Below are 12,897 nucleotides of genomic sequence, written 5' to 3' on the forward strand. Positions count from 1 at the left end.
TAAAATGTTAAAATGTGACAGTTTTACATCGCCAGGACTCAGATTTCTCTGCTTTTCAGCCTCAGATGGCGACTTCTTGCCATAATTTCGTAGCAAGTTGTCTCATCCCCACAGAGAACGGACTCTGCTAGGGGCTGTACACAGTGACATTGCCATTCCGTATGGCTGGGCTCACCCTGTCACGAGACAGCACCTACCCCGTACTAACACCGAGCCGAGTAGGATTAGCAATAGCTTCCCGGCCAGAGGAATCGAACGTGTGACTGCGTGGTGACAATCCTACCCTCGTACCTCTGAGCCATAGGGCCTTGCTTGAAGATGACGAAGACGAAGATGACGATGACGACGCGGAGGCCATTATTTTAATTGGTAATTAAGTGAATCTTACTTACTTTAAATTGGAAACTACTATTGGCTGAAGTGAAATAAGGTGAGATTGAATTGCTGGGTAGAATGAACTGAATTCTAAAAATGTGGCTTCGAACTTTGAGAACGAATTTGTATTAATTAATTATTAATGGAATGGTAATTAATGAATTGTTAATTATTATTAAACCCGGAAAATTAATCGGTCGGAGTACAGATCAGAAGGAATCAGTTGCCGGTTTTGCTCTTTTCATCGCGGCCACGGCCACTCCGTCAACGACCAGAGTGAGATGAAAGAAAGTCAAAAATACAAGAATCGCCTGATTCGTCGGGTTTGACTCTTTGGATGGAAAAATGCGAGAATTTTGGGGCATCGCACATGAATGGATTGGATTTGAAACGGGGAATTTGAGATTTTAGGGAGTTTGAGACGAAATTTTGGGATGGGAATTTTGAGACGGGGAATTTGAGAATTTGGGGAGTTTAAGACGAAATTTTGGGATGGAAATTTTGAGACGGGGAATTTGAGATTTCGAGATTTTGGGTAGTTTGAGACGAAATTTTGGGATGGAAATTTTGAGACGGGGAATTTGAGATTTCGAGATTTTGGTGAGTTTGAGAAGAAATTTTGGGATGGGAATTTTGAGACGGGGAATTTGAGATTTTGGGGAGTTTGAGACGAACATGAGCAATACCATAGTGGCCCATGTCTAGATGGGATTAAGTTTTAATTAACTGATCAATTAAGTAATTAGTTAAATAATCCGAGAGTAAAAAGTTCTTCACAGAGTAAACAAGATTCGTGTGATTCGTGGGGTTTGATTTTTGACTTTTTTGAGTGTGGACTGGAGAGAATGAATGGATTGGATTTGAGACGGAGATTATGAGACGAAAATGAGATAACTATACCATCATGGTCCTTGTCCAAGCCTGTCCAAGCTTGTCCTTGCTTTTAATTAACTGATCCATTAATTACTTTATTAATTAATCAATAATTCTAGAGTAAAAAGTGAATTGGATACATTTAAGACGGAAATCGCTGTTAAAATACTTTTAAAAAAACGGGAAAACAAAGTATATTTCTAAAACTTGAAACTTTCTAAAACTCCTACTTCACAAAGTGTAACAATTCGGAGTGTATATTTTTTTAAAACTCGCAACGGAATGTATTTTTGAAAAAGTGGGACAACTTCTTCTTCTTCACCTTCTTCGTTTAATGAAAATCGGGGGGTACACGCTGAAAGACATTCATTACGAGTAGGAAAATGACCAAGTTTGTGACCAAGTTTATGACCACTGCAGTCAGTCACACAGGACACCACGTTCTAGCGTCTACCCAAAAAATATGGGTTTCTCGTGGTCGAATCGATCCGCTATAATTGTGTTGATTTTCCATTTCACTCTCTTTGCGTCTGGTTTAGTTTTGTGGGTGGTTTTGGTTAAGCATTAAACATATTGAGCCAAGTTTATGTACAAATTGACACGAAATGCGACACGGTACTCGAGAAATTGAAGTCGTTCTGATGAGACGACCACCGTGTTGCGTTAATTCGCAATTAAAACTGATTCATAATCATCTTCATTACATAATTTAACCCTTCTTCTCTCCCCTCTGCAATTAAAGAGCGGATTAACGACGCACCGACGCAGCATCGCCTCCTTCATGTCACCTTTTGTTACGGCATTTCATTAATAAACGAGGATAAACCAAGTGACAAGTGTGTCACCCCTTTGTGGGCGTCTTATCAATAAAAGTTTGGCTTGTTTGCAGATTACATGAGACGAAAACAGTGTTACTGAAACTCGACGAGATTCTCATGTTGCAAATTAATTTCGATTTAATATGCATCTTGTCACGTGAATTGCAAAATTTGAATGACTATTTTCATGTGTTTTTAAGTATCTAACAGCATAATTTGATCTTTGCCAATTAATTACGAAGGTAATAAGCATTTCCGCGCAAAAGGAGACACAAATTCTTGTCCAGCTTATCAATTTGATTGATGTAACACATGGTCCCATATCGATAAGTGGTTACCTATACTAAACCGCAGTCGACGAGTTATCCATAAAAGTTTGGCTTGTTTACAGATTGCATGAGACGAAAATAGTGGTTTACTGAAACTCAACGAGATTCCCATGTCGCAAATTAATTTTGTTTTATTAATCTCATCAAGTAAATTGCAAAACTATTTTCATGAGTTTTTAAGTAACAGCATATTTGATCTGGAAGAAGAAGGATGACGCGTAATTAAGTAATAAGCTGGTCGTTACAAAATTAACGTAGGGCTGATCAATGATTCATCACATATCTTATCGTAACGCTTATCTTAACGAAGATTTAATTTAATTTTAATTATAAAATAAATTCCCAGAGCCGATGAATAATGGTCATTTTGAAGTTAAGTAGGTTAATTTAACAAGTATTCATAACCATGTTTATTATATTTTTCAAAGATAAATAACAAAGTTTGCCTTAATGTGGTTAATTTCTTATGGAAAATGTAACAAGAATGCGGTGATTATTAATTGCAATTTGTTTAATTAGAGTTAAATCGTTTCAGATCATTCCTTTGCTTCTTGATGTGGTTTTGGTTTCTCGAAATTATCCAGGAAACCTTTACACGCTTCCATACACTGGTCGTAACAGACGTAAAATCCTTCGGCATCGTCATCCTGCAATTATCCACAATTAAAACATGAATTACTAATAGGATAATAGTGAATTATGCTGAGAAATTAATCAGTGTGTCATCAAATATTTGCATACAAATAAACTGGCAACATTTTTAATGACTAATCGTCTCTGGGAATTTATTTTAGATTTCTGGGCGACGAATTTGCAGTCAGTGAGTTGATTAATAGAATGGCGATAAGTTTTTTTAGGCAAGTTTCGACGAGGTCCAATTTTCTAAAGGCTTCTTAAACTTGAGATCTCCTCCACCAAAAAGTGTTAAAATCTGGAGTGCATATTTTTTGAAAAATGGGAACTCCCTGCTCTACAAATTTGTCGTCCAGAATTTTAAAATACATTCCCAGAGCTTACAAATGACTAAAAATGTGTTGATTTTGACAATTAGTCAATGAATCCTCAGTTAAATTTAAATGATTTCTGGGAACTGACATAGTATGGATCCCGAACTTCCTTGACTTCTCCGCCTGCGAGAGCGTGTTTATCGAATTCGCCCAATCGATGAATCTTGGCCTTGCTTCCGGGCGGCTGGATGCGCTTCAAGTCCAACACGTTATCCAAATCCATGCCAATAATGTAGGCGAACTTCTCAAAGTCAGCTTTCTTGATCTGACACGAGATTATGTGCATTAATTGCCAACGATAACATTAATTTTGTTATGAAATTTGTGCTTATGAAACTTACAATTCTCGCCTGATGCTCGTAATCTGTCAGGCCACGATCTTTCAAAACTTTTCTGGCCCTGACTTCCGGATTCTTGCCGGTATGATAACCAATCGTTCCGCACGAGTCGACCGTCCACTCTGACGCAACGCCACGTTTGGAGATAAGGTGACGAAACACCGCCTCCGCGATGGGCGAGCGACAAATGTTCCCTGAAGAACGAGAGGGTGATTTTAATTACCAATTTTAAGGTAAATTTTTAAAGTACCACAATTACCAATCATAATTTATGATATAAACTTGTAAATTTTAGATAACAAGACGAAAAATATAATTCAACTCACCCAAACAAACGAACAACACTGATTTCGAATTCGAACAAGAGGAGGAGGACGACGAGGCCATGTTTTTAATTTGTAATTAAATTAAGTAATTTACTTCAAGTTGGAATTTCCAATTCGGAAATGAAAAGTACTGGATATGAGATTTATTTGCTGTAAAAAATAAACTAAATTCCGGAAATGAGGCTCATAAATCCTGAGCACGAATTTGTACTAATTGAATATTGATGGAATGTTAATTATTATTAAAGCCGGTTAGTTAATTAACCGGTCGGTATTTTTTGGTATCAGATCAGAACGAATCAGCTGCCGGTTTGAGGCGGTTTGGTTTTTCGTCGCGGAAAGGAATCCACACCGTCCACGTGTTTTGAGTTAGAGATGAAAGTTAAAAATACTAAATTAAATATCCTTAATTTTTAAATTGTGCAGTTAGTTTAATTAACACGAACTATGACTATTATTAGTTAACTTCTGAACGTTTAATGGTAATTAAGTCATATCAAAGCTGAATCACTAACACGAACAAATGCTTTTGAGATTGTTCTTTTGAGGTATGCAATTCCTTGTGTTCATAATTTTCATGTCATTTGCATTAATTAATTATTAACGGATCATTAAATTCCAGGGGTCGTAAGAGATGTCGTCAAATAATAAAAGCTGAGTCGCATACAATGAATAAATAGTAAACGAACATACAGTGTTTCTGAGATTGTTCTTGTGAGGTATTAAATTGTGAGTTGTGTTATTAATTTTCATCTCATTTGCATTAAGTAATTATTAACATACTACTAAATTCCAGGGCTCTTAAGACATGTCGTCATCCAACATTCGCCGCATCGTGATCGCGCTTTCCGGCGGTGTCGACTCGGCCGTGGCGGCGGCTCTGCTGCAAAAGCGCTACGGTCCCCACAAGGTCGACCTGATCGGAGTGCACATGCAGAACTGGGACGAGCAGGACGAGTCCGGTCAGTGTCGAAAGGTGCGAGACCAAGATGCTCGAGATGCTCGAGAAGCCTGCGACATTTTGGGAATACCTTTCACGACGGTGAGTGAGTGACATTTTACTAGAAAAATACTGATCTTGTACCTTAACGTAATTGATAACTTATTAATCAGCAAAATTTTAATTATTTCATGGCTCTGGGAACTTATTTTAAAATTCTGGATGACAAATTTGTAGAGGAGGGGGTTCCCAATTTTTAGAAATATACGTACAATCCCGATTTTGACACTTTTTGGAGATCTCAGGTTTAAGAAGCCTTCAGAAAAACTGGAAGTTATCTAAACTGGGTTAAAAGCTCTACCACTATTCCATTAATCATCTTACCGACTGCAAATTTGTAATCCAGAATTTTAAAATACATTCCCAGAGCCGAAAAATAATTAAAAATATGTTGATTTTGATGATGAATTATTGAATCCTAAGTTAAACTTATAAGTTAATTCCTCCTCATACTTTTATTCAGGTCTCTTTCGTCAAGGATTATTGGAACGACGTGTTTTCCACCCTTTTGTCCGACTACGAACGTGGTTTCACCCCAAATCCGGACATTCTTTGCAACCGCTACTTGAAATTCGGGTCCTTTTTCAACTACGCGAAACGAGTCTGGGGAGCGGACTGCATCGCGACGGGTCACTACGCTCAAACCGACGCCGACGACGACGTGGTGGAAATGGGGGGCAGGGGACGAGTTCGACTCCTCCGTGCTCTTGACGCCACGAAAGACCAGACCCTTTTTCTCAGCGGGATTCACCAGGAGGCGTTGCAAGCCACGCTGTTTCCGTTGGGCGACATGTACAAGTCGCAGGTGCGGCGACTAGCGAATGAATTCGGGATGGAGACCCTGGCCAAGAAAAGGGACTCGGTCGGAATCTGTTTTATCGGTGAGGACAGGGACTTTAATAGAAGATAAGCATTATGTTTCTTAATTCGAAGTAATGTATGTAAATTCAGGGAACCGATCCTTCACCGATTTCATTTCTGAATACATCCCTCATCGGCCGGGACCCTTCATCGATTTGATTAAGGGACACGTGATCGGGTATTTTGAATAGACTAACGACGGACGTCTCCCTGCGGGTGCTCTCCGATTTTGATGGAATTAGTGTCAATCAGTCACAAATTTAAGCAATTGTATGGAATTTGTCAAAGATCCGGTCTCCCAATGGGCAGGTATAGAGGAGATGTGTGCATCCAAAGAGGAGAAACCACCCAGTAAATTTAGAAAGTGTAAAATTTGACAACTTTAGGACACGTTCTTTCCTCTTTGGATGCAAATATCTCCTCTATACGTGCCTATTGGGAGATCACGTCTTTCGCAAATTTCATACTAACCAAATCAAATTGTCATCGATTGACACTAATTTGGCCAAAATCGGAAAACATACGCTGGGAGACGTCCATTCTTTATTAAATAAACTAAATTCACCTTATCTTGGACTAAATAAATCCAATTTACAGATCGCACAACGGCGTCCACCACTACACGATTGGGCAGCGGTGTCGAATTGCGGGGGGGAAGCACCCCTGGTTCGTGGCCGCGAGGGACCCCGCCTCCCAGACGATTTACGCCGTTGACGACCACGACCATCCCGCCCTCTTCTCGAGCGTCTTCCTGGCCGAGGAGCCCCACTGGATTTGCGACGTCCCCACTTTACGAGAAGACGAACCCTTCCTGTACGTACGACTTGACCACAATGCCCGGAAATCGCTAGACAATTAGCATACCAAAGTTATCAAAATTTCCATAAGTTTTCCTATCTCTTGGGTTAGGTAAAAATTCTGGTGCGGATCTTCAGGGCTTCCTAAATTTTATTAACATTGTCTCCGGAAATTTTGGCCCGATTCAAAAGATAGGGAAACTCTGAATTCCATTCTCTGGAACTCCATTGGAATTGGAACTCCATTCTCTGCTCTGTTGAACTTGAGATCTCCTCGTTCAACAGCTGAAGTGTAAATTTTTAGAAAATTGGGAACGACCTGGTCTACAAATTTATCGACCAGAATTTTAAAATAAGTTCCCAAAGGCAGGAATTGATTAAAAATGTATTGATTTTGAGGATGAATCATCGAGTCTTACGTTAACAATTTCGTCACGTTGCAGGTGCATGTTCAAATTCCAACACACGGAGTGGACCACGCCCGCCCTGCTGTACAAAGTGTCCCCCTCGTCGTCGTCGTCCGCCCCCTCGTCGACGGTGGCGCTCAAAGTGTGGCTGTCCATCCCCACTCGCGCCGTGACGCCCGGACAGGTGGCCGTCTTTTACAAGGGGAACGTTTGTCTGGGCAGCGCCAAGATCCTCTGGGTCGACGTCCTCTCGCAAATCGGGCTCAACCCACCCTTCCCCATGGACCAAGAACTACTACGCCCCCCTCCTCCACAAAACCCTCCTTATAAATCTAGTCAAGATTACGAATATGCAAATCATCTCAAGATTCCTCCGCAACGCCAAATTTTATGATGCTCATTATTTTTACTCGTAGTCTGATCTGACATTTCTACTTATTGTGTAACGAAAATTAAATAAAGACAGGATTTAAATGATGATTTATGTACGTAATATTATTGTGCCCTCAATTCATGCAATTTTTGATATTCCGGTAATAATTTTCATACAGTGTTGTGGGTTATCTCTGCTAATTATAAGCCCTTATCCACACATTTTCATTGTTTCAAGCACACCAAGAAATCAAAAATCGAACATGACATGACATCAATTTAAAAAACTCATATATGTAAAGAGCGAGAGTGCCATAAGGTAGAATAAGTTTCCAGAATAATCTAAAGTGGATTTTCAAAAAAGTCTAAGACGCGTTTCCATGGAAAATTTGGAAATCCGTCGTCAAATCAACAACAGCCCAAAGTTGCTTTTCATTCCCAAAGTTCACTCCATTCGATCAACTATCCGTATTGCTCGTCCTCCTCTCCTTCCAAATTTTTAAATAATTTCAACAATTCATTACTCAGTAATTCATTTCCTCAAATCCGCTACATAAAATGTTCAACCTCACAAACTCCCCCCGACTCGTCGTCCCGAAGTGGGTCTTCAAAAGAACCGTGGTTCCTCTCCCAAGCCAGGTAAATTTTGGTCTACTCCGCCGCCTGGGAACGTATCAAGGCCACCGAATCCCAGAATATTCGAAGTTTGTTAACATTGTAAGTGCAGGTCAACAATTTTTAGTGGTAAATAATATAATTTTTGAGATAACCGGCTAATAATTTGTGGTCGTATATATGTAGATCTACTCGAACACCACTTTGCTGAACCTGCAGCTCCTGACGACCAGGTTGATGATCCTCGTTTGGGAGATGGAACGATTGATGGCACGTTTGGAACGAGCTCACTACTTCCCTGCGAAGGGTTAACGACGTCATGGGGTTATCTACTTATCGTGATTATCGAAAATTCTTTGTTTCTTTGTGATATGTCAGATTTTCTATTGTGATCGCTTCCATTTTTAGTCATGATTTGCTGTCATTTGCATGTCATTTGCATGTCATGCTGGTCACATTTAATAGTGTTCTCTTTTTTTAACCGAATTAATTAACATAAACTCTAGTCCCACTAAGATCGATGTAATAATTATAATGATACAAGTGCAAAAACAGATTAGGAAAAAGTAAAGCTGAACAGACATGTATTTTATCATCAGTAACGAGAAATATGTATATTTTAAATGAAAAGATCAATGGTCTTTACTTTACTTTTTAACCAGTAATCCTGATCTCATGATAAGTGTTCTCCTCAAATATGCTAATTCAAATTTTATAGTGTCCCTAATTGTAGTAGGCCAAATATTTATAATGATACAAAATCCGAACAGAGTACGAAACATATATGTATCATATCAAGCTAAACATTGAATTATATTATGCATGTAAAGGTTATCTGGAAATGTATGTGATATTACTCATAAATTAAAATTGAATGATCTCAGAAGAAAGCATAAGTGTCTAATTACTACATAATTTAATATTATACTCGTACTTATTAAAGTTGATATAAGTAATTAATTAGTTGATTAATTAAGTGTGATGATGATGCATACATATATTTATAATAACATAATAGTGCATCATTTTATTGTACTTATTAATTAGTAAATTGTCGCCATCAACTGTTCCGTGGTGGAATTAGTTAAATGAAGAAATTGAGATTTCAAGACGAGCGAGCCTTGTTTCCGTGGCGTTGAGAAGAAAATAATTTGGAAAAAGTTGAGCGGAGATCGAGGCTGGCTGATCCATCGACCGGCTGGAAAAGGAACGGCTCAATTAATTAATTATGTGATTCGCAAAATCTTATTTTCTAAGTTTTAGTAGACTAGTTGAATTTATCATGTCCTAGTAATAATTTGAGTCAAGATAGAGTAGTTCTCATTATCAACTTTAAATAGTCAGCCAGTCGACGGACGAGTTGATTGTTTTCAAAAGTTTTTGATCTCATTTTTGTGATAGATCTTACAATCAGTATTTTGTCGTATTAAAGTAGAATCAATTAATTAGTTAAAAAATGAAACGAAACAATGAGCAAGGTGTTTCTTCTGACCCAATAAGTCCCCCGTCCTCGGCCCCTTCTTCGGGAAAGTGCAAATGGCTCAAGATGGACATGACCGCTGAACGGGCTGCATCCGCCCTAAACAATCAAGAGGGTCGTGGGATGGTCGTGGAGAGAAGGACAGAACGGTAGGTCATGGTCGTCTGTAAACTTATCAAGTTTTAAATGAGAGGTGACAAACTTTGCAAATCGCATCAGAATCTAATCTATCCGAGTTTTGATAAGGTTCAAAATATTGCAAGGATAAGGTATATACATTTTAGTAAAATACTTGTAATTCTGGATCTCTAAATAGGATGACAATTCCAAGTACTGAGCAATGGAAATTTCCAATGGAAATCCATCATACCTGTCAATGACAGGCTGTCATGTTTTTAAATCAATAATGAATATTTAACTGACTGATTTAATTGGTTTGTTCTTTTCAGGGCAAGCTCCAATTTCGATCCGTTTTCCTTGAGTAGTTTGGGGGTGTCTATTTCATCCTTGTTGCCCCCCGGCCTGGCATCTCCACCGCGCCCAACCCGTCAAAGATCTTCAGAATTTTCTGAAATTCTGCAACGGCTAACAAATGCTTCTACCTCCACATCCGACACTGTTCCAAATCCCGTCGACATTCCGCAAGACTCGGAGGATATTGTTGGTATTTTAACCGGGGAACTGACCACTCGTCCCGTCGTTCGCACCACTCCGGAGAGAAATATGTTGGCTTTGATGCCCCCATTAACCGGGCCTGGAGTGGCCATGTCGGGGAAGAAAAGGGGACATGGTTCGGTGTCCAAGGGGGATGAAACGTCCAGCTGTGCCGACAAGGCCTCACCTTTTCCTCCAGAATTTCTCCCCGATGAACTCGAGACTTCGGTGAGTTCATTTTTTAACAGGGTTAGCAGTCGAAGTGAAATCATGTAAATGTGATCACTGTTAAACTCATTTCAGGTCAATCCTTGCTCCGACACAAAGTCAAAGTTGACCAGGAATGGAAATCTGTCTGATTCTAAGAGCGGCCCCAGTTCACAGTCGACATCAGCTTTTTTTCAAGTAGACAAGTCTCAACTGAAGCCTGTAAACAGACGGCCGTCCCTTTACGAAGTTAGCAGAGCTTAAAAAAATCAAGAAAAATAATGAAATTTCGGTTTATTGCATGCTTTAAAATGTTCTGGGTTCCTTTTTCAGATTGGGGACATTGAAGATTTCCCCCCACCTAGAAATTGGGTGAAAGATCCGGAAGATTCGACTCGCCTGATTTGGAATTCTTATCGGGAGAATAAGAAGGCTGATGAGGCGTCATCATCGTCCTACATGAAAGCCACCGGATATGGTCAACCCACCGCGGCGAGTGCACCCATGCCTGGCTTGCAACGACGCTGGGACGAGGAAGATGGCAAGGATGATGAAGATAACCGTGTTCAACGACGCTCCCCACCCACGATGGGGATCGCCCAACGTATGCTCTCAGATTTTGAGGGTCAAACTAATCTCAATCGATGGCAAATTCAACTAGTATGAAATTTGTAAAAGACCCGATCTCCCAATGGGCACGTTTGGCCCAGATATTTGCATCCCAAGAGGAGAAAATGTGCCTTAAAGTCGACAAATTGTACACTTTCCAAATTTACTGCGCGATAATTTCTCCTTTTTTGGATACAAATATCTTTTCGTGCCGATGCTGATGTGTCGCTTGCGTGAACTTTGCAAAAGATGTAATCTCGCAATATGCCCGTTTCGCAGAGATACTTGCATCCGAAGAGGAGAAAAATCAGGTAAATTTAGAAAGAGTCAGCTTTAATTTGCGTTTTCTCCTCTTTGAATGCAAATATCTCTACTAAACGTGACCATTGGGAGATCGTGTCTTTCGCAAATTTCATACCAATTAAATTTGTTATAGATTGGGTCTCGTTTTAGCCTCAGAATAGGAGAGCATACGCTGAGAGACCTTCATATTCCCAGTAATCGCGAAAGCACGTCTAAACCATAAGCCACGTGGTCAAGAAAAATAAGTCCCGTCTTGATGAATCCAGTCCTTATAAATTAAATACGCTGATTATTATGCCGAAATGTTCCTAAAAATCTTGTTAAATGTTAAGAAATTTATTATGCATCAGCCTATATTTAATTTTAATTTCATGCAAATGCTTTTTATTGAAATACGTAACTGTTCTACTTCTAAGTAATCTGAAAATTTATAGAATGTATGTAGAAAAAATTTATCAAGATTTTTATCGCGATTTGCCAATAAACAGAATTTTTATGATATATTTTTTTTCTATTCGACTTCAAAATTCGATATGAAATGCATGCATAATTGGAATCTCGTCAGGGAATGAAGTACTAAAGTTATGGAGAACAGTCTCATAAATATATTTAATTTTTAGTTTAGTGATATAAGTAACTCAAAATAACGATGTGTTCATATATATTTTTCTTCATTATTTTATATTTTATTTTCATTTACGACACTCAGATTCTTAGGAATTTCATAAACTGTAGCAGCAGCAGCAGCAAATCTGTAAACGACAAAAAAAATTGAATAAATTATTGCAGTTGTACTATTTTTTCTCTCGTTTTCAAGATTACTTAACAAAATTTTGAATATTTTTTGTACACAAATTTTATATTTTTTGCACTTACTCAGAATTTCCTGGTCCTTAACTCCCTTCACCCGACGGAAGCTGGGACCACCAGGCCAGCGTATTCTCGGTGGAGCAGGATCGCTGCCCCCAGAGTGTCCCCCCGCCGATAAGCTCGAGCTCACGCCGGGAACTCTTTCCCCACGGCACGCAGCTCTGCTTCCTGTTAAAAAAATGAGAAATTCATCACTTAAAAAAATGGCAAAAATTGGCAACCAAATTTCTTACTTATTTTTAAAGCAATTCCTCAATTACAAGAATTTGGTTAGTTATTTATATAAAAAAACTCGTAAATAATTTTCAACGAGTAAATTATAAAAACTGGTCAATAATTTGTGAAGTATTCGAAAATTAAAAAAAAATATCAATAAGATGAAAAGCTATTCCTAAATTTGAAAAAAATTGGTAAATATTATTTTTAAAAAATCGTAATTTATAAATTACTGATGCATATATTTATAATTTGTCAAAATATTCGTAAATTTGAAGAAATTGGCCACCAAAAGCTATTCCTCAATCTAAGTAAAGACAAACATTTGGTACCTGCGCTTCAAGGCGTGCCCATATCTCCGGCCTTGACGGACGGGGGCCGGCCGGCCTCCCGACGCGGGCCTGCAACCACCTGCAACCACCTGAGGGTCCGTCGGACGG

General features: G+C 39.0%; 3 protein-coding genes across 5 annotated transcripts; 2 read left to right on the forward strand and 1 right to left on the reverse strand.

Annotated features, from left to right (window-relative positions):
• Positions 1-2,768: 2,768 nt before the first annotated feature.
• LOC110861801 (low molecular weight phosphotyrosine protein phosphatase) lies at positions 2,769-4,362 on the reverse strand. 2 transcript variants are annotated; one of them, XM_022110934.2, is made up of 4 exons: positions 4,067-4,362; positions 3,744-3,934; positions 3,491-3,667; positions 2,769-3,042 (listed from the first exon to the last, which is right to left on the reverse strand). In XM_022110934.2, the coding sequence occupies exons 1-4, from the start codon at positions 4,125-4,127 to the stop codon at positions 2,932-2,934; spliced, it is 540 nt and encodes a 179-aa protein (XP_021966626.1). In that variant the 5' UTR covers positions 4,128-4,362; the 3' UTR covers positions 2,769-2,931. The 2 variants fall into 2 exon arrangements, with proteins under 2 accessions (XP_021966626.1, XP_035700883.1); XM_035844990.1 differs by having other exon boundaries at positions 3,413-3,667.
• Positions 4,363-4,426: 64 nt separating this feature from the next.
• Positions 4,427-7,611, forward strand: LOC110861811 (mitochondrial tRNA-specific 2-thiouridylase 1). Of its 2 annotated transcripts, none has more exons than XM_022110951.2 (7): positions 4,427-4,614; positions 4,689-4,795; positions 4,863-5,108; positions 5,530-5,947; positions 6,018-6,105; positions 6,525-6,740; positions 7,168-7,611. In XM_022110951.2, the coding sequence occupies exons 3-7, from the start codon at positions 4,875-4,877 to the stop codon at positions 7,523-7,525; spliced, it is 1,314 nt and encodes a 437-aa protein (XP_021966643.1). In that variant the 5' UTR covers positions 4,427-4,614; positions 4,689-4,795; positions 4,863-4,874; the 3' UTR covers positions 7,526-7,611. The 2 variants fall into 2 exon arrangements, with proteins under 2 accessions (XP_021966643.1, XP_021966644.1); XM_022110952.2 differs by having other exon boundaries at positions 4,689-4,785.
• A 1,699-nt stretch (positions 7,612-9,310) lies between these two features.
• LOC118433232 lies at positions 9,311-12,147 on the forward strand. The gene is made up of 5 exons (XM_035844940.1): positions 9,311-9,747; positions 10,048-10,480; positions 10,556-10,708; positions 10,793-11,063; positions 11,567-12,147. The coding sequence occupies exons 1-5, from the start codon at positions 9,575-9,577 to the stop codon at positions 11,614-11,616; spliced, it is 1,080 nt and encodes a 359-aa protein (XP_035700833.1). The 5' UTR covers positions 9,311-9,574; the 3' UTR covers positions 11,617-12,147.
• Positions 12,148-12,897: the final 750 nt, after the last annotated feature.

Source organism: Folsomia candida, unplaced genomic scaffold (genome assembly GCF_002217175.1).
Source record: "Folsomia candida strain VU population unplaced genomic scaffold, ASM221717v1 Fcan01_Sc045, whole genome shotgun sequence".
Lineage (NCBI taxonomy): Eukaryota > Metazoa > Arthropoda > Collembola > Entomobryomorpha > Isotomidae > Folsomia > Folsomia candida.